This window comes from Tachypleus tridentatus, chromosome 1, assembly GCF_004210375.1.
Source record: "Tachypleus tridentatus isolate NWPU-2018 chromosome 1, ASM421037v1, whole genome shotgun sequence".
NCBI lineage: Eukaryota > Metazoa > Arthropoda > Merostomata > Xiphosura > Limulidae > Tachypleus > Tachypleus tridentatus.
The window spans coordinates 144,879,744-144,906,847 of NC_134825.1; the positions used below are offsets into that span (position 1 = coordinate 144,879,744).

Below are 27,104 nucleotides of genomic sequence, written 5' to 3' on the forward strand. Positions count from 1 at the left end.
ATAAATTCAGACTTGACCATTCGAGCTAGAGCAGGAACCATATAGGGTGATAGACCCACATCCAATAAAGAAGAAAAAACGGTCATAAGGAGAAGGACTCTCTACCATCTTCTTCTCTGAAATAATTGCACATGGCCACACTAATTCAATGAAACTGTTGAGGTTTCCAATCAAATGTGACTGATATCAAAGATCTGATTGACTTTTATCATCCCATATGTCTTTCTTTGCAGGAAACATTTCTACAACCTACAAATACAGTTACTATCTGCCACTATTCATTATACCGGAATGATCGACTATGTATAGGATGTGGACATGGGGGAGTTGCATTGCTGGTTGATCAGCATGTGCCCACCTGGTCTCTGTCATTGACCACACCATTGGAGGTCGTAGCCATCCGTGTCTCCTTGGGTTGTACCATCACTATTTACTCTCTATACTTTACACCTGAAATGTATTACAATCAATCAGATCTCGATATCCTCATTGAGCAATTGTTTACCCCTTTTCAATCTTGGGAGATTTCAGTGGGCATAATCCCCTCTGGGGTGGCTTCTGTATTGATATGAGAGGGCGTGCCACAGAGTATATGCTCCTGAACCACAACCTGGCTCTATTCAACACTGACTGTTACACATATTTTCATGCACTTAGTCATTTACAGCTATAAATTTTTTCGTCTGTTCCCCTTTGCTACTCACTCACTTTTCCTGGGAGGTTGACATTAATTTGCGAGGTAGTGATCATTTTCCCTTAATCTTACAAGAGATTGGCCGTGATCAGTACCACCCCACCCATGTATCTTGGTGGAAGTTGGTCCAGGCCAAATGGCCTTCTTTCACTACTCTCTTGGAACTTGATCCCGCCATCTTATGTAAATCATCCATAGATGATTATATAGCAGCAGTAACCAACAGTATTATACAAGCTGCTACTCGATGCATCTCTAAAACCTTGACATGTTCCCTGTGGCATCCCCACCCTTGGTAGAGTTTTGCCTATTCTATAACACTGAAAACTCAGAAGCGTGCTTGGGATAAATTTTGAAGATATCCCTTACTCTCAAACCACATTGCATTTCAGCAAGCCCGTGCACACACTCGGCAAGATAGATGTCAAAGCCAAAAGGAATCTTGGATTAAATAGACCTCCAGCATTTCTTCAACCGCCAGCACAAATGTTATATGGGATAAGATCTAGAGGGTGAGTGGAAGATATACTTCTGCCCCTCTCTATCTTAATATCTGATGGCCATGTAGTTGCAGATGCACAGAACATTGCCAATACTCTTGGGGACTTCTTCTCTTGTGTATCTAGTTCTTCAAACTTATCCCCTTCCTTTTTAGCCATTAAAACACAGGCAGAGCATCTGCCTCTTTCCTTTTCAACTGACCATTCCTATGACTACAATTACTCTCTTACACTGATGGAACTCAAACTTGCTATTGATCAGTCTGGCAATACATCAGTCGGACCTGATAATATACATTATGAGATGTTATGCCACCTCTCCCAGAACTCTTTTACTATTCTCCTAGGTGTCTTCAATCGGATATGGCAGGAAAATATCTATCCAGATGCTTGGTGACAAGCTATCGTTCTCCCTATTCTGAAATCTGGGAAGGATCCAATGATTCCTTTGAATTACCATACCATTGCTTTGACAAGTTGTCTCAGTAAGATCTTAGGATAATCAATGTCTGCCTCATTTGGTTTCTTAAATCAAACAACCTCCTCTCACCTACTCAGTGTGGGTTCCGAAGACAACGTTGTATGATAGACCACTTAATTTGCCTTGAAACATCAATCAGAGAAGCCTTTTTAAGGCGACAACATCTTGTCACTGTTTTTTTTTATTTAGAAAAGGCTTACAATACGACATGGAGATATGGCATCTTACGAAACCTTCACTCGTATGGATTGCGTGAAAACTTACCCCTCTTCATCCAACAATTCTTAATGAAGCGCTAATTCCAAGTCCGTGTACGCTCAACACTTTCTCATTTCTTCCCACAGGAACTTGGAGTCCCTGAGGACTGTATTATGAGTGTCACATTTTTCATTATAAAGATGAATGCTATCAGTGAACAGCTACCCTCTACAGTTGCAAACGGTCTTTTTGTTGATGACTTTTACATCTCACGTCAGTCATTAAACGTGGTTTATTGAACGGCAGCTACAACAAACTGCATTCAAGCAGATACTGAAGTGGACCACGGCAAATGGTTTTAAACTTTCTTTCTCTGAAACCGTTTGTATACATTTCTGCCGCAAATGGGGAATCCACCCAGATCCAGAACTTCATCTTCATGACGTTGGTACTTCCTGTTGTCCCTGAGGGAAAGTTCTCAGGTCTTATATTTGATTGTAAATTAAATTTTATATCCCACATAAAGCAACTTCGTATCAAATGTCTAAAAGCATTGAACATTCTCTGTGTCCTCTCTTCTACTTCTTGAGGAACAGATCGATACTCCATGCTCAAAATTTATCGTGTCCTCGTCTGATCCAAACTTAACTATGGGTCTGTTGTTTTTAGGTTCTTCCAGACATTAGCACTAAAAATGTTGGATCCTATCCATCACCAGGGGCTTCAGCTTTGCATTGAAGCTTTTCGTACTTCTCTCGTGCAAAGTCTGTATGTGGAATCTTATGAACCTCCTCTATGTATTCGCTGTTTCTAACTGTCTCTAATGTATGCTTTCAAACTTCGATCCTTACCACAGCATCCTACTTGGAGTTGTGTTTTCCAACCACACTTTTTAATAACAGAAAATCTGCCTTTTTTTTTTTTAGTCTCCGTATCCAGGCACAATTAGAAGATTTGGATTTATCCTTGAATAACATTGCAGTTTCTTCAAATCAGCCTATTCCATCATGGCAAATTACTATCCCAAATTGTAACCTATCTTTGAGTCATCGGAGGAAAGCACATACACCCGATTGGAAATATCACTCTTTCTTTGCTGAACAACTTTCATGTGATCCATCCATTCCTATATATACAGATGGTTCCAAATTGGGTGACTCAGTGGGTTCAGCCATGGTTTGTGACAGTTTGATTGTGGCACACAGACTCCCCCTGCAGTTTCTGTTTCCACTGCCGAATTGTATACCATCTGTCTTATCCTAAAACATTTTGAAATAATGCAATATACAAATTGTACAATATATACAGACTCACTCAGCTGTCTATTGGCCCTGGAATCATTCCATGATAGTCACCACCCTCTTCTCATCAATATTGAAAACAAATTAGCCCATCTTTCTCTCTCATCTGTCTCTGTCCAATTCTTTAAGATACCAGGTCATGTTGTTATTTGTGGGAATGAGCTGGCTGACAGAGCAGCAAAGTTTGTCTGTTCTGAATCTGTCATCCCAGTACCCATTCCATACATGGACTATGGTCCAGTTTTCAAATCCAGACTGTACACCAGATGGCAGGCAACCTGGAATGAGCAACACAGTAACAAGCCTTTTCAAATCAAACCTTCTCTTGGTCTTTGGCCCTCTTGCCTCTGTAAGGATCAAAGAGAGAAGGTTGTTTTGGCAAGGCTATGCATTGGTCACAGTTTTTTAACCAACCACTTCCTTTTATCTGGAACTGCTGCACCAATGTGTGGTCTATATGGCATTCAGATCACAATCATCCACATCTTATTATCATGCTGTTATTTCATCCTAGAACGACGACACCATTTTAAAGATATTTGTAAGGTGGGTTTACTCTTGACTTTGGCCCATGTTATAGGTGATACTGCCCATCTCACTCATGTTTTTACATTTTTAAGAGCCATTGGTCTTTTACACTTAATTTAAGGTTTTTATTGGACTATATAGTGTTTTAGCATGATTTCTTTTACACATTTTAATGTTTTAACATGATTTCTTTAACACATCTCAATTTTTATTTTGACTTGAACCCAGGACTGCGAAGGCCAACTTCAGGTGACTGACTGCAGTTTCGATCTTGTTGCTTCAGTCTTCCTGGCAAGTCTTAATTTTACACATTTTAGTTTTTATTTTTATTTTGAACTGAACCCAGGACTGGAAAGGCCAACTTCAGGTGACTGTCAGCAAGGGTGTACTTCTTGCTTCAGTCTTCCTGGCAGTTCCTAATTTTACATATTTTACTTTTTACCTTAATTGCCCTATACTTATAATGTACCACATCTTGTCTGGCACAGATAGCCTTGTAGCTTTGTGTCAATAAACATTGAATACCTACCTATCTGTGTTTCTGCCCTTTTTGCAACATATTTTCACAAGCTCCCACAGATAGGTCTCGCATACTATTTATTCACAAACCCCATGGGCTTTCACTGAGTTCTTTCTGAAGGAGACTTACTTAGGTAATGTTACACTGTTAGTGTGGAATTCCATCTATTCTGTAGGTGAAGGTAAGAGATTGTATCTGAAGTTGACATTTTCCTACATTGAAAGTATATTTCTGACAGATTCTTACCTCTTCTTACACTTCCCACCCTTCTTCTCCACTTCTGGTGTCTGTTCCTTTTCTCTTGCTTAGTCTCAAAGTGACTTTGGACTAAGCTGCATAGAGGAAGTCAGCTGAGTTGGGAGTTGTGCCAAGCTTCTGTTGGTAGAGGGTTGTTACATGCAATTTTGCAACTGCCTCGTCATAACAAGTGAGGATAAGTGGAAGAACCAAGACTGGTGTTGGGAAAAAATATTACCTAAGAGAAAGATAAGAATCTATCAATGTATCAAAAATACATTTTGAGAGTAATAAAATGTTATTTCTGCATGCTGTGTTACAGTATTTTTAAATATTCCCCAATTCTTGTGTCTGGAATCTCTAATTAAAACATGAATTAGATTTTAATAACTTTTTAAATTTGTTTTCATTTTATTCTAATAAGGATAGAAAACCCTATATTTTTAATTTTCCATTTCAAGTTAAGCACTGTATTCATGCATGCATTTCTTTACTTGAATTATACATTTTAAAATGACTTGTGTTTTACAACTGTTGATGTAAATATATTTCATAAACCAGAAAATTTCTTAGAGTTAATATTACAGGACCCCAAAGTTTGAGTGAATTTCCAGTTTAACAGTTTTAACTTTTATTTTTCTTAGGTTTAGTGAAGGTGGCCTGCAATGTGGGTCTTAACCTCTTGGCTCCACGTAAAAAAATTATAATAATGTTGATTGGAAATCACTCAGCAGGGAAAAGTACCTTCATCAACTGGTAAAATACATCCAACTGTCAGTCTTTTATTTAATAGAAAATAATATTTTTTGTTTTTTTACTTGTTAGACTAAGGTAGTAATTCAGGCCTTGATAAATATTTTCAGATCTAGAGTCGGCCCAAAAAATTCAGGAACCAGGTGTGCCTGACCTGTCTTGTCTATCAGAAAGTGGAAGATGCACAAGTGTCTTGATTATTCATATCTTTGTTATCTTTAATCCTTGATTATCTGTGTGTTTTATGCTTTTCCCAAATTTTCTCAAAATAATTGTGCAGTTGCAATTGAAGGTAGTATTTCGCATAGTTTGTAGAAATTGTCATTCAGAAAATAATTTTGGTTACAAAAGTTAAGGTGTTGTATGATATCCAGAATTTTTAAACTGCAGTATCAATCTGGCATGTGTTCAGATTGTAAGTCAGCCAGTTAAGGCTTAGACTTGAGACTTGCCTCTTTTATTTTTACTGATTAAGACAGGAATGCAAAATCATTGTAACTTTGTTAACTTTATTTGATTAATAGTTAAAAACATAGTATCCAAAAACACACAAAATATTCATTATGATTTCTTAAAGATTTCACTACACTTTCACACAGGCTAAGAACAGACTTATGGTTGTGTTGCAAAATATTAAACAAATATTTCAATGAAGCTTTCTCATGAGCTAAACTGCTCCTTTGAAATAAACACATGCTTTAAGCATGTATGTTCACTGACCTGATAGTGTCCACAAGGTACCTACAATGTAACAGTAAATCCCATCTTGTCAGAAAAATGTTCAGACAAAACAGAATAGACAAGAAGAGATTGTATGCATAGATAACTGTTCCTATAATCTTTTATGTCATTTGACATCTAGTTATGAGTCACCAGGCATCAATTGCTAAAAAGAGATAAGTCCATTCTAGTTGCTGGACCAATCACCTAAGGGTTTACACCCATGATTGCAAATGGATTATACTGTAATACCATATAAAATTGATGTCTCTGAGCCAAAAGTTGTTGGTTGGTTGTCCCCAACCTCAGAGTATCCCAGCCGTAAGATTGCTTCAGAGGGTTCCAGTTCTTTTAGTTAAGTTCCCGAGACGTACAGACAGAAAATGGCAGTTTATACATGTAAGAAATGCACTACACTAACTTCATGTAAGTTTTAATTGCTACTCCCCTTTTTTAAATAGAATTACCAGGTGGAAATATGATGTATAATGCAAAGTTAATTAATGTTGATAGGGTTAGAAACATTAAGGAATTCATAGAAGTTACTGAAAGTGTAAACTTTTATGTAATTGGTGTTATTGTTTTTCATTCATTTTAAGCCTTCATATATTAATCAATGTTAATAAAGTCTATATCTTTTGATGTAGAATTGGACCCACTATCATTTATTCCTTGCTTTTTGGTTTGCTTGTGTACTTCAATTGTGACTGAATACCCTGAATTTTTAAATTAAATCTATTGTAATTGATATATTGTTGCCCCAGATGATGCTCTATCATTCCTACAATAGAGCAGCCTGTTACAGTTGTTGTCCACTGTTCTTTACTGCACAGTTGGTGCCTTTAACTGCAGGTGCATGTTTAGGTTGTGTTGGGGTGTGTCCAGTTATGCATTGTCTTCTTCCATGCAGGTAATTGGTATCTTCAGTTTGTTTTAATGAAGGCTTTTTCATAATTAATTTCTAAGCATAGATTTGTGCTAATGTTTTATTTATGTTTCACAGGCATGGATAGAATGCAAATGCATTTCTATGTCCAACAGATAAAAAGTGTATGCTAATGATAGTATTGCCTGGACTAATTGCTTTTGGTCCTATCTGAGTCTAAACATGCACTAATTGATTAAGTTGGGAGAACGAGAAAAACAAAATGGCACAAAATTAGTTACCTTTTGTGTGACTGCAATGCTAAATTTGCCATTAAAATTCTAGAAACATAGATCAATTCAAGACTCAAAGAATGTGAGAATAGATCTGGACTTTGAAGAGTCTAGTTTAGACCTGTTCTAGGTTTGAGCTCTATTCAGAACAGCTCTGTGAACGAATAAAACAAAATAAAAATACAAGACATTATAATGAAATTTTTAATCACCATGGTAATCTGAGATTTGTCGAGGCCTGTAGGAAATATTTAAACATTAACTTATTTGTATAAGTAATTATAGTTACAATTAATCAATAACTGATATTAGGTGTTGGAGATATTATGCTTTGGAAAATGTTGTTAAAATAAAATGTTTTCATTGGAATATTTAATACATTATGTGCATATAAGTATGTACGATTCCCTTCATTGTTTACAAAACAGAGAAGTGTGTAAATATCAAAGCTAATATAACGTATGACTGCAAGTGGAGTACTGATGCATAAAGTATTTCTTTGTCATTTTGATGGTCTTGAGTGCCACTCAGGTAATAAAGGGCTTAGATGTTAAATTTCTTGAATTTTTATTAATTACCTCCAGCACATACATTTTTATCTTAACTTATTTTTCTAATGAGATGTCAGAGGATGTCTTAAAACAAAGATCTAAGATTCTGGCTATAGATAACTATTATGATTCATGTTAAAATCAATTCAGTACCATTTATATAAGTTATATTTTTCATATGTATTTCTTTGTTACTATTATCAGCTGCATGGTTTTAAAAATCTGCTTCACTACTAATTAATAAACAGGATATATGTTAAAGTTTAAAATTAAAACAATGTATTTTTTTACTTCAAATTTGGTGGAACTGGAGGGTTCACTTACCAACGTTCACTTTCTGTAAGAGAAAAACTTGCTCTTGCTGTAATTGAAAATTGCATTAATAAATTACAACACAAAAATAATTTTCAAAAAATTAACAATGGAGTTTTTAATTATATTTTGTTTTTATTTTGCTCTTACAATTTTGGAATGAAACTTATAGTTGTAGAGCTTTAAGGAGAATAACAGTAGTATTATAAGGATACCACATCACATTGTTTCTGTTAGTCCATAATATTTTGGTCATTAAATAAATGGTCTAAGTAAAAGATAAACACAACATTACACCATATTAAAACTGTTGTGATTTTATGATGTGTTTATAGATATATATTGATTATAAACCAGAAAAAAAACAAAAACATTTATACAAATCATTGGATAAGTTTCAACTCTGTACAATTTTGGTTTTCTTATCCAAGAAAAGCATGTGACTTATTGGAAAGGGCTCAAGAGTAATCCAATAATAATAATGTATGGATTAAGGATTAATTTACAGCAATAAGTTAGATTTTTTAACTTTTTAATTTTGGAAAAAAGAGGTTAGAGGTGAATTTATGAAAGTTTACAAGGTTATCAAGATTAATACAATAAAAGCTTATTTTTTTGTGATGGTTTCTTAACACAGGTGGACAAGAAGACAAAAGTTTTAGATTTGAAAGATGCAAGCTAGACTTCAGTTAATGGTTTGATACCACTTAAACTTTGATTTAGAGTGCATTTAGAGGGCTTAGGACAACATTACCCCATTATAACGTGTAAAGAATATGAAACCAAAAGGGTTTCAATTTTTATGGCACTTAGATATGCAAAATTAAACAATTTACACAATGTCAAAATTAACATTTAAGACCTAAACCTTTCATCAGTATGTAAATTGTATACCCTGGTAGAACTATAGAAAAATTAGAATAAAAGCTTTGGTGTTGAAACACATGGATAGCAATATGGATTCATGAGCATGTAATGCACATCATTTCTTTATTATGGAACTCTTCTTCTTTTGTGTAATGTTAGCTGTGTTAAAAAAAGCTGGCAGAAAACAATTGACCAAACCATTGTAAAAGTGTAAAATTAGCAAGTGATGTGTTTAGCATTTATATAAATGTTTTATTTATATAATAGTCTTGCGGTAGTCTGCTGTTTTAACTTTACTTTTTGGTTACAATATCATTAAGAAGTATACTTTCATTTAGTGTTTTCACTGAGTGTCTGGATATCTACGTACCCACCCATCACAACTTTCACAGTGTTCTAAATTTACTACCTGGTTTTAAAAAAAACAGTTCTGCAAAGTTTAAGTGAAAATAATGTAAACAGTGCTGCAGACAAACTATTATTTTTAAGAGAAAACACTAAGCAGAAATCAGAAACAAGCAAAAAGTTGGGACACAAATAGAGAAAGTTAAAGTGGAAACAATCATAGAGATAGAGACTCAAATTATATTCTAGTGGTGGGCTAGTGACACTGATTAGTAAGTCATTGATCTTTAAGTTTAAAAGTGTATAAAAATCCTCGAGTACTGTATAACTTAAGTTATTTAACCATTCATTATACACTTAAACTTTGCTTGTAACATACTAGTGTTTTCCTCTTTCATTACAAATGATGAATATAGGAGACAAGGAATCAAATTAAGTAAACAGCAAATTTGGAGTAGAAATGAAACATTCAAGTCTGATAATTGTGTTTTGTAATGTTAAATACTGTAAATTATTGTATCAATGTAACTTCATAGTAATACTGTATCACTATAACTATGACCTTTTAAAAGTTTCTTCATTTTTGTATAATTAGTTTAATGTATTTCAACTGTAACTAGCTACTGCTCATCATATTTCAAAGTATTAAGAAGCAGTAATCATTGACATCGAGTCATTTATTTGAAAACAACTCTTAAAATGTTATGATATGCACTTTTTGAGCTGTCCATAGAGAGAGGGTTAAAGATAATTTGCTTGTGGTGATATGTATCAACAGGCAGGGGGGGGACTTTGTCTTACAGCTTTTGTTTGCTACAGATTCTCTACTTCTTTGACTACATTTACATCATGTCTTTCTGCGAGGTTATATTTCATTAATTATATCAATGATTTGGTTGTCCTCTGCTTGGTGCATTCTTTGTTGGAGAAGCTGGTTTTCCTTGGTGAGTAGCTTAAATGTTGACACATTTTTGTAAACATTCCTCCCTTGAAATTTTTCCAATCTTGATCAATTTTCATGAACTTGTACCTGCAATCTTGGTTTCTTATCTTTCTCCAATTTGTAAACAGCTTTCCCCAGTTTTTCATCTACTTTTCTCATGGTCTAGACTTGTCTGGTTCTATTGTAGGTTACAGAATTGTACTATCAGACATTTTAAGTTACCGCAGATATCGTGTGCCTCTTTATGCCCACCTTTTTTCATATTTATTTTCAAGCTTTCCAATTACATTTACCAAGATTTCCAAGACATGGTCTTCAGTAGAATTTCAGTCTGGTCTAGCATTATGTAGCTTCTTTTGAATCCTTTGCTATTTTCTCATTCTACCATCTTATCCTGAACACGTATTTTATTTTGTGACTCACTTCTGCAAAGAAATGATCAAACATTTTTGCTCTTGATGTTTCTCATGCATTTTGTTTTTCCAGGAAGGATCTATACTTGTATTCTGATAGAGCCTTCCTACCATGGACCAAGGTTGTAAGAAATGGTCATAGGTTCTTTACACTTATTATATATAGCCTATTCTGAGATTGAAGGCTATTTTCTATATCTAGTTAAGACTCTTTGTTTCTGTATTACAAGTACAGAATCTTCCAGAGAATCAGCATTGGTGATTCTTGTTCTGTGGATTTTGTTCCATTCATCTGGTCTTGCATTACGTAGCTTCTTTTGAATCCTTTGCAATTTGCTCATTCTACCATCCACTTGTTTTGTGGATTTTGTTCCATTCATGTTAATGAATTGGCTTGTGCAGTTAATTCATGTTGTTTATAATGAAATTCTCAATTATTTTAAGCATTGATTTGTTACATGGAACATTGCCTCTTCTCACATGTATAGCTATTTGCATTCACTCCTCTATGTACAATGTTTTTCACTGCTACAAGCATTGCACTCCCATGTACCTGATGATTGTCATGGTTCAACTGCATCTCCTATTCAAATCATCATGTAACAACCCTCTACCAATAGGAGTACACCCTGCTGATGTGTGTGATTACATCTATTCAATTCTATTGAACTGTCAATTCTAGGCAGTGCTATGATGAAGATATGTTTTGACTGTGCACTTATCACACATTTTTATTCTCTTTAACATTATCATATGAAGTGAAAAGTTGACTTATGCCTTTTATACCTTCTACTATTGTTTTATTTTTTTACAGTTTTCAGTGAAAACTTACCTTTGTTCTTTATTTATTTATTTGAATAATATTCAAACTTTTCTCCAAAATTGGATGGTATGACTTTGACAATCTTGCCAATTTATCCCAGGCTCAGTTTTCTGCCTTCATATCACCCTTATGGTTCTCATGTGGTCCTTGTACAGCATGCACTTTTTCCAGGAACTCCACTGATCTTCTGAGGGATTTTCAAGAAATACCTTCTCCCTCCATGGCTGTATCTCTTCATATGCAGTTTCTTTCCTTTTGTACCTTATGGGGAGGGATGCTGTCCTGTTCCAGGTTTGTTTACTATGTACTTACCTTTTGGGACTTAATGACTTTTTCTCTCCAACAGTCTATTCTGGGGAATGTGAAACTGTAGAATCATACATGGAATTTATGAGGCAACATTCAGCTATTTCATCTTTGGTTGCAATCAGCTGTTCCTGTTCCACATCCAACACTTTCCCCATCATTTACCTGTTCTTCCTTTTAGGGGTTCCACCAGTAGCTGTGTTTCTCAACATGGTACTCATTGTTGCCCACAGTATTGGTGACTATACTTTGGGTTCCAGTCCAGTGGGGACTTGTTTGACCAATTTTGTTTTCTTCTGGTGGGAATTTGCTACTGATAATTGGGTTTTTCAGGTTTTATTAAAGGGACATGTCACCCAGTTCCTTTCCCACTCATTCCCATAGTCTTTCTTTACCTTGGGAACTTTCTACCAATATTGGAACTTTCTACAGATATTGAAAAGCCTTATCCCACACCTTCCATTTTTCCCAGTAGCATTTTGTGTTTATCTCCCCTACCCTCTCCCTTTTGTTGCATTTCTTCTGGATTCATAGACCTTGTTGCAGGGTCCTTCTGGTTTGGAAGTTCATATGTTTCTTCATTGCATTTTTCTACGTCATTTTGAACATTTATTCTCCTGTTCTTTGTTTCACTTGTCTCTCATGACCTACTTCCAACTCCTATTAGTCTGTGGGTGTGGTTGATCTGCTATATTTATCATCAGAGTTTCACATATTTTCTATCCTTCCACATATGATCCCTCTTATCTAGGTTGATCCTTCATTCCAAAGACTTCAGCAGCTCGTGAAGGTAATTCTTTCTTCTTGCCAATTTCCTTTCCTTCTATCTCCCACCTTGCTGTACATTTCTGTGTGAGGCAATGAGGTTACACATGCAACACTAAATTTCTCCATCTTTGTAAGATTGCCTCCAAGATTGATATTATATTCAGCTTCTGTGACTCTTCAAAGGATGATGTTGCATATAATCTGTAAGAACAAACCACTTTGTGTAGTGGTACCTGGAAGTTCACGATGTGCTCTAACTCTTTACAGTTGTGTCTGAGGGGATGATGTTGCACAAGTCTAATAAGAAATATGCTTTATCTCTGTATGGTGGGCTCCAAGAGTTGATTTTACACCTGACTTCTGTGACTGTCTAAAGGGTGTGATTGCACATGACTTCTAGGGGCAATCCACTTTCTTACAGTTGTATCTGGAACTTTGCATTGTGCACCTTGCTATATGGTCTTGTTCAAGGAGATGATGTTACTTTAGAGTTGGTCCATTACGTTACAGTTCATCTCTTCATTTGGTTTCCACATTTTACCATCACCTGGATGTTGCTTCCTGGTGTGTGGATTTGGATTAGAGCTAGGCAAATCAACATAAGTCCTCGTGTTTGTTGTGATTTCTCATTCTAATTCAATTTTTGTAGTTTTTGCCTCATTTTATTCATCTATATGCAGTGGGTTCTTTAGGTTGATGTTGTACATTCGTGCTACAATTCAGAAGATGATGTTTTAGGTTCAGATTCTCCACTTAGTGCTCCACCTCAGTAATTTCTCTATTTTCAGGTTGCTGTTGTATAGTGGGGTTTCCAGTCAGATTGGGTTTTGTTTGATGTAAACTACAACATTGGCACATTCCTTTCTACCATCATTCAGAGTGTAGGGTTCCAAGATGTATGAAAGTGGTTGTGAAATTGCACACATTCTTTATTTTTTAGTTCAATTTAAAAAGTATATGCTTCCAAGTTATGCAGCTTGAGATGAAGATGGTGTGGACCCTTCTACAACAAGTCAATAGCGTTATTCCAATGCTACTTCATTTTAGACTAGAGTTGATCAGTCACATACAGTCCAGTGTGTACTAGCCACTCTACACATCGGAACACTTCCATTTTAGCTTTCTCCACATTCCTGTCTGTAAATGATGAGTTTTACTACAAGTTTTCTTCTATGGGATTGAGAATCCACTATACTGTGATTCAGATTCTGACCCAACTGGTTGTTTTCCTTCCACTTTCTGTCTGTGTATGAGACACTCATTTTCCCACTAAGCGAAAATGATACCTGGTACAGTTTCCTAGGTGGGTTACTCTCCTAACAGGGATTACACTTTATGGGTCATCTTTGGACACTTTTGAGGAATGCTTAATTTCTATTCATCACAGCAATACCCCTACCTATTTAATGTGGGATTCTAGTTATACATGTGAGAGGAAGTAATATACTGTATCAGAAGACATTATATACCTATACTGAAAATATATTTCTGACAAGTAATTACCTACTCTAACATTTTTCACCTTTTCTTCCCACTTAAAACTGGTTCTTCCTTTCTGCCTAATCTTGAAGTGATAGTGTGGTAGAATCAAATAGAGGGAGTTGCATGTGTCAAGACTGTGTGTTGCTCTCCTGTTGATGAAGAGTTGTTGCATGATGTTTTCCACCAATGAATCACATTGATTGTGGGGTACAGGGAAGCTCAAGACATCTGGCATGTAAAAAAAGTTTTGCATGCAGAGTGTAGCATTTATTGAGAATATGCATATGAAAGGAAGTAAATACCTATTGGAAATATATTTTCAATATAGGAAAATCATTTGTGTGTTTTATGTCTTCATATCTTGAAAACTAGTGAGCAATTCATATTCTAAATATCACAAGAAGTTTAAGTCTGTACTTAGAATTTAAAAAGGAGAGTATCAGAAAGCTTTGTTTGAGAATAAATTGACTAAAAAATGTCTCCTTGATCCACAGACTGGATTTTACCTTGGTAATTGGGATCATTTTATCATGTAAGTAAAGAAAGTAATTCATTATTTTTTTTGTGTCAAAGTAAGAAAAACCAAATGTAACAAGAATTTTGAATTTCTAAATAACAGTAAATGGTGTTTGAAATTGAATTTTAGAAATTTTGCAAGTATTTCATAAAGTTCATACATATGTGCTTCATTGTTATACAGTAGCATATTTATTTTAATACTGTGCTGGAATACTTGTCTGCATTTTATTGTAATCAGGCTCCAATTGGTAAAATATAAAACAAGTTCATACATCAGATGGATCTTTTGACTTTGAAATTAAGTCAAACCAAGCTCGAGTACAAATTCAGTGAAAGACCTTATTAAAACATTTCTATCTATTTTTCTCTCTTTTTAATTTTACTTTTGACCTGTATTCTGTCCTGCTTGTGTCTTTCTTTACAGCTTTTAACCTCACCTTAGCCTATCTAACAATCATCTAGGTATATTGAAGAACATGTTCAAAAAACTGGTGTTGCCATTGAAACTCAAGGATTTACCATTGTAACAAGTGGAAGAAAAAGAGAATCTTTAACAGTGAGTCTTGAAGGTCACTTCCACATAAAGTCTTTAAATCATAACTTTGTGTGAATGATGTCTTTCATATGTGAGAAATTATAGTCTCACTTTATTGATTTCATTTGACAATACATTTTAATTCCTATTAATGATAATTAATATATAATTCAGACTGTAAAAATATGCACTCTTCATACTTTTAGTGTGTAAAAAAAGGGAGGAGAGACAAATATTGTATGTTTGCTGAGGCTTTTTAAGAAATATAAATTGTTTTACTTGTTCAGTTCATTCTCTCCTATTTTTTATTCATCATATACATGTTTCTGTTAATTTTTTAAATATACTTATGTCTAACTTTAGAGAATGTCTGTATATGTTAATTAATGGCTACGTACATTAATTTCTAAACAAAGTGACGTAGAACTTGCAATCAAACATTTATCCAAAATGGTGATAGAAATATTTTATGTTCTGAGACTTGAAATTCTTTTAACTCTGTGCTGACATGAGGAGCCAAACAGTTTTTTTTTTGGGAGGGTGGTTACTGTTCAATACATTTCAATAGTGTCTTGTAGTGCTAAAATAGTTCTTATTGAACTGTACAATGAGTTTGGTGAGAAAGTGTTTTCATGAGATTGAGAACTCAAGTGGAATTACTTGTAATGATGATGGAATTTTGTGTAATTGTTTTTGTATGCATAAATATATTTCAACATAGTCACAGACCTAGAAGTAATTTAGTGCATAAATGGATTTGAAAAAAAAAAGGAATTTGTTTATACAATTGGGATCCATGTAATTCCAAGGTTATCAAGATAAAGGTTAGTTAGGATCATACTAGTTTTTAAAGAAACAAACCCTTCTTGGGTAACTGAAAAAGCATATGGCACTCTAATGTTGTGCATTAAGGAGAATAGCAAGTAATAACTTCAAAATAAATCAGAAATATCATTTTAATATCCCAAAAGTCATTGATTTGTCAGTATCAGAAAAAAAACAACAGATACTGTATTTTCTTCTCTTTCTTTGAACATTACTTTTGCTTTTATTAAAAATTAATTTCTCTCTCGCTCTCTCTCCCTCTTTCTCTTTTCCTTTCATCCATTTAGTCACTTTTGGGCCCTAGGAAGGAGATAGTGAAAGACCCTTTATAGTATTTGACAATAAAAAGGACTTCAAAATAAATGTTGATAGTAAAAATAAAAAAGATTTTTCATATTAACAAATCTACCTTTACAATTAATGTATTTTGACTGACTAGTAAGAAAAACAAAAAGTAGAACATTGTTTAATGTACTACAAACCTTTCCTTTGTTGGAAACCAGAAGTTTTCTAATTCACTTACCTCTTAAATATTAAGGGCAGACAAATAGATATTATTATGTTATTATATAGTCTATGGTCATGCATATTTTATGGAAGGTTCAAAATCATGTGTACATATCATCTTTTGAAATCTATTCATGAGTGTGTGGAATCACTTTTAATTATGGGAATGGTACAACAGAACAGTGTGGCACATTTGTTAGTAGTTTAACCATATTAATTTTGGATTTTGCATCGTCATCTTTAAACATTACTCATTGTTAGTCCCTCATAGCAATGAATCCTAAGCAGCTGCCATTACCTTTAAAAAAATCTAAACAAACAGATGTGTATTTCTCTGTACATTTTTTCTGTACATTTAAAAGTTTTTCACTTGCAAAAGTTATTTGAAGTTAGTAACTGTATTTCTGTGTAAACTTTCTTGGCCACATAGTTTGAAATCATTTTTATGGTATGTTTTTCAATATACTTTTAGCTTAGTATAATAGTTCAATAGTGTTAAGTATAGTTATACATAAAAATAAAAATGTTATTATCCAGTTTATGTTGGGAAATGAACAGAATCCACACACACATGCCCTGAATAGTGTATTTGTTTTTAATTTATTATTTAAATACATGATCTTGTATTATCCCAGTACGTTACAAATGGAGACCAGATCTGAGTATTTTTATGGATCAAAAAACTTTTAGATTTAATTCGAAATGTTTCTCTGATTCTTTTTTTTATTATTATCGCATATACTAATTATGAACTAGAATATAGTTTATATTAAATATGCTGGCTCCTAAATAGACTACTTGTTGATAATGGCCAGGATTTAATCCTGTGGCTTCCTGATAGAGAGGCTGGTGTACTAACTACTGAGCTGGGGTTTACTCCATCAGGACTTAAGTACATAAATGTTTTCAAGATAGGTATTTAGGGTTTTTTATTTGTATGTTCATGTGACTGTGTTATCAGGTGGATATAGGTGGCTTCTCCTAATTTCTCTTTCTTGTATGTGGTTGATGTCCTATTATTATAGTAGTATTCCATTATATTGTGTAGTCTTCTCTAGCCTGATGGGCTATTGATATTACAGTCTTGTATATTGGTTATTCTCCTGAATTCATACTTTTATTGGTCTTTTTGTACCTCCTTTATTTTAATGTATTGATATTAACATTCTTCAAGGTGTGGAATGATATTTTTGCTTTTCATTGTATCTTTAGGTGGGTAGTAATGGAGTTTGTATGATGTTATGGTTGCTGAATCTTGTTCTGACTATGCTGTTTATATATCTTCTATATGTTTTCAAAGAAACCTTTAATAAAGGTGAATATTGCTGAGTGCTTGTATATTTCTTTCTGCCTACTCATACCATTTGATTTCTTGTTTATCAAATTTTCAGAGTAACCATTGTTGAAAAGAGTGTTAATAATGCATTTTTCCCTCCTTAGTATCTTGTGCATTACAAATCTTGTTAATTCTGGAAACTAGGATTGTTTGGTTTATTTTTGAGGTCCAGTGTCAGCAGATTTTCTGTAAGCTTGTGTGATAATGCCATGCATCTTGGTGTTACCATCACATTCAGGAATGGGAGTATATAATTATCATCAGTTTCCATTGTATGTTGTATTGCTGGATGTTGTGTGTGCAGATGGTTCATAACTTCTGGAATCTTATTTTATAGCATGTGGCCAGTATACTAATGTATTGGCAACATAGCCACATCCTGTCTCATAAGCCAGCTGTTTTGAGGACATTATCTTAAAAATGTTCCATTCCATTTGAACATCACTGAGTACTGGTAAGTCCTTGGCTATATTATTGTATTACTGTTTGTAGTATATATCGTTATGTTGAAAATGAGTTGTGTTGATATTTAAGAGAAGGTTGCAAGTTTTATTATAATAGAGATTGTTTGGGTTAGGTGCTCTCCTTGAAAGTTCTTTCATTTCCAAGCTGCTACTGGAGTATCTTTAGTGTACTTTGAAGTTTGTCATTGTATCTTGTGGGGCTGTAATGGTTGGTTGTATAATTTCTGTGAAGTGGAACAAGTTCTTACATGCGTAGCTCTTTTAGGTATTAATGTTATATATCTAAAATATAGATAGCTCAGGCATGACATGGTGTATCTCAGCAGTTAAAAGGTAGTCCTGCTTTCTTGTGCAGTTTAAGAACAACATTATTGTTAGGGAGAGGTCCAGTTCTACATTAGTTATTCAACTGTTTCTTGTCTCAAGTTATTTTGGATGTTTCATGAGGAATTCTTTCATTTCCTTCCCTGTGTTGTCTCTTGGGTTAGTTTTAGTAGTGGCCATCTTTAATTAAAGTTTGAAACTTGATGGTAATATTCCTCCTTACATATGATTAAAGTAGCAATACCTTTCTGTGGCAGTACAATCGTTAGTGTAGTAGTATATTTCTTTTTTATGAGTGAAAAATGCCATACAAAATAACAAAGGTCAAGTTTTAAAAATGTATAAGTTTAAACGATAGGCAATGTAATCTATTTTAAAGTATAATGAATTTTATCAGTGAAAAATATATTTTATTGCAAAGTATTTGAAATAATGCCCATTGAAACTATGTTGGTACATTATTTCATTTGCCCATTTCTGTGTATGTTACCTAATATATTTATAGCCCATTCAACAGCTCAGCAGCAATTCTGAGGCTTTATATTGCTAAAAAGCAGGATCCTATACCTACAGTAAGCAGAACATAGTCCATTGTGTAGCTTTGTGTTTAACAGCAAACAAAAAAACTGATTTTACCCATAGCAGTTTTTGTGTATGAAGGTAATATATTTAATTTAGACCAATTACAGTTAAAACATGACATTTTGTGTTAGGATACCATTTTTCAATGGAACACAGTTTAATTTTTTGTTTAGACATGACAGTATAATACATATTTTAAATTAGTTAAAATTGTAGAAAGTACTAACATATTTTATAGAAGTTTTTCACTGTGCAGTGAAAGATGTTTAGTAATTTTTTTACCTCTGACTGTCACAGAACTTTTTTGTTTTGTTTTACAAAATTTAAACAAAAAACTAAGCAGAGGGAACTACATTGAAGAAAGTACTTTCCATATGTCAATGATTTATCTCTTCATGAATAATAATAATAATAATAATGCTTCTTAAAATTAATAATAGAGATTGTAATTGCTTTGAAAAATCATATGATTTATTTTCTCTTCAGGGAAATGCCACATTACATTTGTTTCCTTATCTGAAGCCACTTCAGGATATATCGGGTAAGCCTTAGCCTCAGTTATTGAAATATACAATTGTATTGATAACTTGTTCACTATTTTAGATTTTGGAATTAATTTCAGTAGTAAATATTGATTTTATATTATGTGCTGTTGTAAAATTTTATGCATTTTCAATGTCAGTGTCACTGGACAGAAGATTAATTATAATATGAAACTGTGTTTACAAAATTTTAATTACATGATTGATCACAAGTGCTGTAAAAAATTAATTTGGTCATTGTATTAAATAAACTATTTGTAAAGTAAATCATTAATGTGGGCTTACACTTAAATAATCTAACCATATATAGGAAGTCAGAAATATGTTTTAAGCAGCATTTTATAGATGTTTTCATTATTATTATTATTATTATATGTAGAAATAAATTTTAAGTAAAAAGTATTTTGCATTTCTTGTCTTTTGCCTGGCATGGTCTGATGGGTAGGGTATTCACCTCATAATCTGCAAATCACAGATTTGAATCTACCATCACACTGACCGTTCTTTCCCAATTCAACTATGGAGGTGTTAAAGTGCATGACAGTCAAACAAATTTATTTGTTGGTAAAAGAGTCTAAAAATTAACAGTGGCTGGTGTTGACTAGTTGCCTTCCCATTAGTCTATCACTGCTAAATTAGAGGAGGATAGAACAAGTGACCAACATGTAGCTTTATGCAAAATCCAAAACAAATTGAAATAATTTCTAGATTTTAAACAGTCTTCCTTTACCTGTACATATGATTTAAGGACTACAGTGAATTTGCTGATCCATCTGGGCTACTCCATTTATTATGATCCTAATCCTTGCGTCCTTCTGGTTGTTTTCAACCGGATCTGGCAGGAGAATGTTTTTTCCTGATGCCTGGTGCCAGGCTATTATTTTACCTTTCTCTAAGCCAGGGAAAGATCCCAAGATTCCTTCAAACTACTGTCCAATTGCTTTGACGAGCTGTCTCTGTAAGACATTAGAAAGGATGGTTAATGCTTGTCTTGTTTGATTCCTTGAATCAAACAACCTCCTCTCGCCCACCCAGTGTGGGTTCCGTCGACAGCACTCCACCACAGACCACCTAATTCATCTTGAAACATCTATCAGAGAAGCCTTTCTCAACCGCCAACATCTTGTATCAATATTCTTTGACATTGAGAAGGCTTATGACACAACATGGAGGTATGGCGTTTTGCGAGACCTCCATACATATGGGTTATGTGGCCATTTACCCATGTTTATTAAAAAAATTTTAATGGACAGGAGATTCCAAGTTCGTGCAGGTTCGACACTTTCCCGTTCTTTTGTACAGGAACTTGGAGTCCCTCAAGACTGTGTATTGAGTGTTACACTCTTCAGTATAAAGATAAATGCCATCACTGAACACCTCCCTCTCACTGTTGCGAATGGGCTGTATGTCGACGACTTGCACATCTCATGTCAGTCGTCAAACACGAGATATATTGAGCGGCAACTACAAACCGCCCTCAATTGTGTACGGAAGTGGACTCTGGCGAACGGCTTTAATTTCTCTCTCTCCAAAACTGTATGCATGCACTTTTGCCGTTGACGGGGGTTTTCACCCTGATCCTGAACTTCATATCGGTGAAGTTTTGCTGCCAGTGGTCCCGGAGACCAAGTTCTTGGGGCTTATCTTTGATTGTAAACTGACCTTTATACCACACTTAAAGCAGCTTTGGGTCAAATGCACAAGAGCACTGAACATCCTCTGTGTTCTCTCTTCTACCAATTGGGGGGGCAGATCGCTGTTCAATGTTAAAGGTATATCGTGCTCTTATTAGATTGAAACTCGATTATGGATCAATGGTCTATGGCTCTGCCAGACCCTCGGCCTTAAAGATGCTGGACCCCATTCATCACCAAGGACTTCGACTCTGCACTGGGGCTTTCCGTACCTCTCCAGTTCAAAGTATATACATTGAATCTCATGAACCTTCTCTACACCTTCACTGTTTGGAACTATCTTTACAATATACTTCGAAACTTCATTCCTTACCAAAGCATCCCACCAGGAAATGTGATTTCCTTCCTCGGTGGGCAGTACTTTTTCAGAACAGACGATCTGTCATTGCTCCGTTTGGCCTACGCATCCGGGCGCAATTGGATGAATTGGGTCTGTCCTTGGATAACATTGCAGATTCCACAGGTTGGCCCATCCCACCATGGCTTATTACAGCCCCCAAATGTGACCTTTCTTTCAGTCACCTAAAAAAGGCAGAGATTCCAGATTGGAAGTACCATCTTTTATTCAATGAATATCTTTCAAACAATCATTCAGTTCCCATTTATACAGATGGTTCTAAATCAGGTAATTCAGTGGGCTCTGCTATGGTTTGCTATGGGTCAATAGTTGCGCGCGCAGAATCTCTTCTACAGCTTCTGTGTTCACTGCTGAACTGTATGCCATATCTCTTGCCCTGGATCATATTGCAGCTGAGCAGTACTCCAACTGCACTATTTATACTGATTTGCTTAGTTCTATACTTGCCTTGCAATTGCTACACGTTCCAACGACGGCAATATTTTAAACATATTTTTTCCCAGGGTCAGTCTGTTACATTGGACAGAGTTATTGGTGATGGTGATTCTGTCCACCTTGATAATGTTTTTAATTTTTTAATGGCCATTAATCTTTTTAATCTCATTTAAGTGTTGCATATTTATTCATTACACCTTTTTAATTGTGACTCCTTTTTTACAGTTTTAATCTCTCTCCTTCAATATGACATTGGACAATGGCCAGAGCATTAAATAACTCGACACCAGGACTGAAAAGGCCAACCTCAGGTGACTAACGCTACTGTTTGAACTACTCGTTAGTCGTCCTGGCGAGTTGTTATTATACTTTTGCTGCATGTCATTTCACACTTTTACTACTTAACTTTTTAGTACTGGCCATATTGACTCATAACCCGGAACCAGGACTGGAAAGACCAACTTCAGGTGACTGACGGTGGTTTTTATAGTTAACTGTTAGTCTTCCGGGCGGGTTATGATCATTACCATTCTGCTACAGGTAGTTCTTTACAACTTTGTTGACTGGATGTCAACATTGGTTTTTACGCCATTTTCTGTTTTAATTGCCGTTTTGCTTATATCTTCAATTACTTTTACAAATTTTACTCCATTTACTTGACTTTATCTTTTTACTGGACATTTGGCTACTCATTGTTACAATTTTGCTATGTATCTTTTAAAACTTCTATTCTTTTACATTTTGATACTGGTTGCTATGACACATAACCTGGAACCAGGACTGGAAAGACCAACTTCAGGTGACTGACGGTGGTTCTTGAACTTACCTGTTAGTCTTCCTGGCGGGTTATGATCATTACCTTTTTGCTAGAGTAAATACCTTACAACTTCTTATACTCTGCCTTCTATCTTAACATTGTAGACTAGGTATCAACATTGGTTTTATACTTTTTTGTTTTACCTTTATTTCCATTTATGTCTATTACTACATTTATTTATTTATTTTTTTTTTACAGTTTTACCGAATGTCTGGCGCAGATAGCCTCACTGCTTTGTGCCATAAAACACTAAATCAGTCAATCAATCAACCTAATCCTTGCTATTATTTGGTCTTTTCTCTTTCACCTGGCATTCAGGTTCCCACTGACATCTTCCTTGAACAACTTTGCAGCCATCACCATGTGCCTTTCTGATTCTTATGCTCCAGCTCATAGACAGTCATTCCCATTTTTGATTCTCAACCTATGAATTTTTTGTTGCTTGCTTCTTTCCTCCTGTTTTGCTCATTTTTCACATCTTCACCTTTCTCTGATATTCTTTTTTACCTCTCTTTTCTGCACTTTATGTCTGGGGATATTCATAATGCTGCAGATGAAATTTTAGGAAAAGTTTGATTCCTCCCCCCACCATGACTCATGCTGCTTTATCTGCTCTTTCCCTATTTATTTTGTTTTTCTGTTGTTAGGACATTTTGAGTAGGGGATACACTCTAACTGTATGATATTTGTCAGGCTTTCTTTCTTCACCCTGACATCTGTGGGAAGGTGAGTACACATTATTTTCTATATTTATTCCTTCTATTTTTCACACCTACAGTCATTCAAACCAAGATTGGATATGATGTTGTATTAGGTGTTTTTTATTTTAAAAAAAATCCTTTTAAGATCTCCATCATAGTTTGTTTATGCCCTTGGACCCCTCTTCTACCAGGGATCTTTCTCCTTCTACATTTAATGGGTGGGTTCTCTAACTTTTGGTCAGTATATTATGCCCTGAATGTGGATGCTTTCAGACTGTTCTTCATATCAAATCAATCACCTAACCCATTCCCTTGTTTGCTATTTTTACTGACCTTTACCCCTCTTTGTAAATGTCTGTACATAATAAGGGAACCTCCCGAAGAAGATTCTGTCTTTTCAGTTTACCTTCTCTGGTATCTGAACATCAACCTACATATTTAGTATGTGTGGCAACCCATGAAGGAGAGGATCCTGGTTGTTGAGGGTCCAACCTCAACACACCACTTTGGCTTTGAATTCCTGTAGATGGGTGGCCTTCAGGTGGCTTCCCAAGCTCAATTGTCTGGTCGTCTGGGGCCGGGGTCAACTGAGTAGTAGTATTGGGCATTCTCAATAGTTATTGTGGACATTATGTCTGATGCTGGTGATCAGGTATAGTGTCCACAAAACCCTGATGTTGCTGCCAATTATTTTGCTTTGTAGTGCATCCTCTCATTGAGCTCCATTGAGGGTGGTGTCAAAGGACACAGAACTTTTCTCTCCCTCTTAGCTTCTCACACCTCAACACCATTATATGATAATGCCCACAGTCAGTATACTCACCATCTTCTAATAGAGATCTGCCCATTTGATGTTTTTGTTTAAGGTTATAGATATCTCGGCTGAATAATACTTCTGTTTGCTAATATTCTGCATGCTAGTTTCTATTCTGAAAGTATCTTTTACACTGAATTTGAGCATATGATTCTTTTTGAAGTTCTGTTAAACAATTAATGCTTTAATATGTTGTTACAAATCAGTTAATAGCTACTGCTGTTTTTTGTGAAAGTTCAATTTTTTTTGTCATCAGTGACATCATTGCAATCTCTTACTCATAATAATTTATTATTTAAGTTAACCATTCTGGTGTATGTGTATGAAGAACTTTATTGAAGACTAGCAAAAGAAGAAATTGAAAAAAACAAATGTGTGACTCACATGACTAACTTCATCTGAAGAAAATCTTAACACTTTTGGTAGTATAGCCCTTCACTGGGAAGCTGGGTTGCTTTGGAAGGCAAGCTGCCCAGTGAAGGGCTGTTCTATCTTGGAATTAACACCCCAGTCATCATTAGAAGTTGATCGGTTTATCATTTGCTTTTCCATATAATACTAACATGGCTATCAGTTACTTAAATTTATCGTGATTACCAAGAATATTTAATCTTATTGACAATAAAAAAAGCATGATATCTATATTGATCATGAAAAAATCAATATAAATCCTACCATTTGTACCTGCATTTGTTTAAATGCTTTTATTGAAGTATATTGAGCTCTATCAGATGAATTCTTAATAAAATGAGGTACTTGCATGTAAAATATTTTTATGTATGTGTATGTAAATTAACTTCAATGTGACATATTTCAGTGTTTTACGAAAGTCAATCCTCTTGTTGTTTGAGTTTTCATAATTACCTTCTTAATATTAAGCAACAGATAAAACAAGTCTTTAGGCTTTAGTTATTGAACAAAATGAACATTAAAAATTCGTAAAGACGTGAATTCTGTGAAATTTTCTAACATTTTTGTTTTGTGATGTTCACATAAAAATAAAAGTTTCATTTCTCCAGCACAAGGTTAAAGTTTTGGTCAAATAAATTTAACAAGCTGTACTTATTTAACAATTACTTAACTCTCTCTGTATGGACTCAATCAATTTGACCAACCACATGACCTCTGTATACTCCTTTAATGTCTTTATAGGTTTGATACTAATAACTTCTAATACAGTGTGTATATTTTATAAGTTTGATACTAATAACTTCTAATACAGTGTGTATATTTTATAAGTTTGATACTAATAACGCCTAATACAGTGTGTATATTTTATAAGTTTGATACTAATAACTTCTAATACAGTGTGTATATTTTATAAGTTTGATACTAATAACGCCTAATACAGTGTGTATATTTTATAAGTTTGATACTAATAACGCCTAATACAGTGTGTATATTTTATAAGTTTGATACTATAAACGCCTAATGTCGTGTGTATGTTTTCATGAATTTTGGCAGTCTTTCAACAAACATCAAGTCTTTTGCATGCAAAGAAATCATTTTTTTAGTGAAGTATTTTAATAAGCTAAAAAAAATTTTCCATGAATATATTGAGTGTTTCAACACCATTTCTTTTGAATAGTCCATGTGCAAAGTGATTTCCATGTTAACATTAAAAATACTTTTTTCATCTCAAAAATCTCAAATTTCATTTGTGTGATCTCTAAAGCCTCCTAAATACATTTCAAATGTTTATTTTCAGTAAAACTTTATATATGTTAACTCTCTACTTCAAGTCTGTACAATGTTAGTCAATTTGAATGACTTGATAACCACCAAAAAATAAAACAACTCAAATAAATATGAATTACTTTTTTTCTTTCTAAAATGACTTCATATTGTACAACAAAACTACCTTCGTTTATTCAAAGTATCTTTAAACTTGTAACAGTATTTTTGCAACAATACATACATTGGAGAAATGGGAAGAAAACTCACGGCAAGAATAAAAGAACATAAAGATAGTACAAGACTCATGAAAACACAAAATTCAACCATGGCAGAGATTCTGGATTAGAGGTGAGTAACCTGTGGCTGCCATTGGTTGAATCTACAGGAAATTTCTCTTCCAATCAGAAACAGTGATAAGCCAACCAATAATAACACGCTCTCCACAATCTACCAGAACACTATAAAAAACCGACAACACCTACAAACACACACTGACCTGAAGACAAAAGGTGGAAGACTTTCAAAACATCGTCCTCTATACTTGTGTCTCCACAATAAGCAGTTGCCATCCATTCTAAAAAAGTTTCATCAAACTGAAATGGTTCAGCTACTTAACTTCAAACACACACAATCAACAGGTTTAAGGAAACAAAAACAATATTTCACAGCAGTTGTAATTATTCCAAGACAAATCATTTTGAAGTGCTAAAGCTACAAAATTATTGTTTGTGTTATCTCTCTGTATCTGACTAATCAGAAATTGTATCACAAGAATTCTGAATTATTTTAGGTGCATGTAAAGTCTTAGAACAGTTTCACGTACAGAAGGTAGATTAGGACACAATGCAATAATATTATCTGTAGTTGGGACCCTATTGTAGAAAGTATCTTTTTTGACTGAAGACATAACTTTAATTGTATTTAGTATGTTCCAAGTTAGAATATGAGAAAAAATTTAGATGTTATTATTGTAAAAACTGACTTCAAATTTAATACAAGTTTAAAATTCAAAATGCAGTCTAGCAAAATCAAACAAAAATTCCAACCCCCAACAGTCAAACTGTATGAAAAAGA

The 27,104-nt window shown here is 34.4% G+C and overlaps 1 protein-coding gene across 4 annotated transcripts in view; it reads left to right on the top strand.

Moving 5' to 3' along the window:
* LOC143226068 (uncharacterized) overlaps positions 1-27,104 on the top strand; it is a 101,816-nt gene that overhangs the window by 22,548 nt on the left and 52,164 nt on the right. For 3 of the 4 annotated variants that reach the window (XM_076456518.1, XM_076456534.1, XM_076456526.1), the window contains exons 3-5: positions 5,104-5,215; positions 14,882-14,975; positions 19,479-19,533. In XM_076456518.1, coding sequence (XP_076312633.1) covers positions 5,104-5,215; positions 14,882-14,975; positions 19,479-19,533 — 261 coding nt within the window. Of the gene's footprint in view, positions 1-5,103; positions 5,216-14,394; positions 14,433-14,881; positions 14,976-19,478; positions 19,534-27,104 lie in introns of all 4 variants that reach the window. The other variant, XM_076456544.1, reaches the window with a different exon arrangement.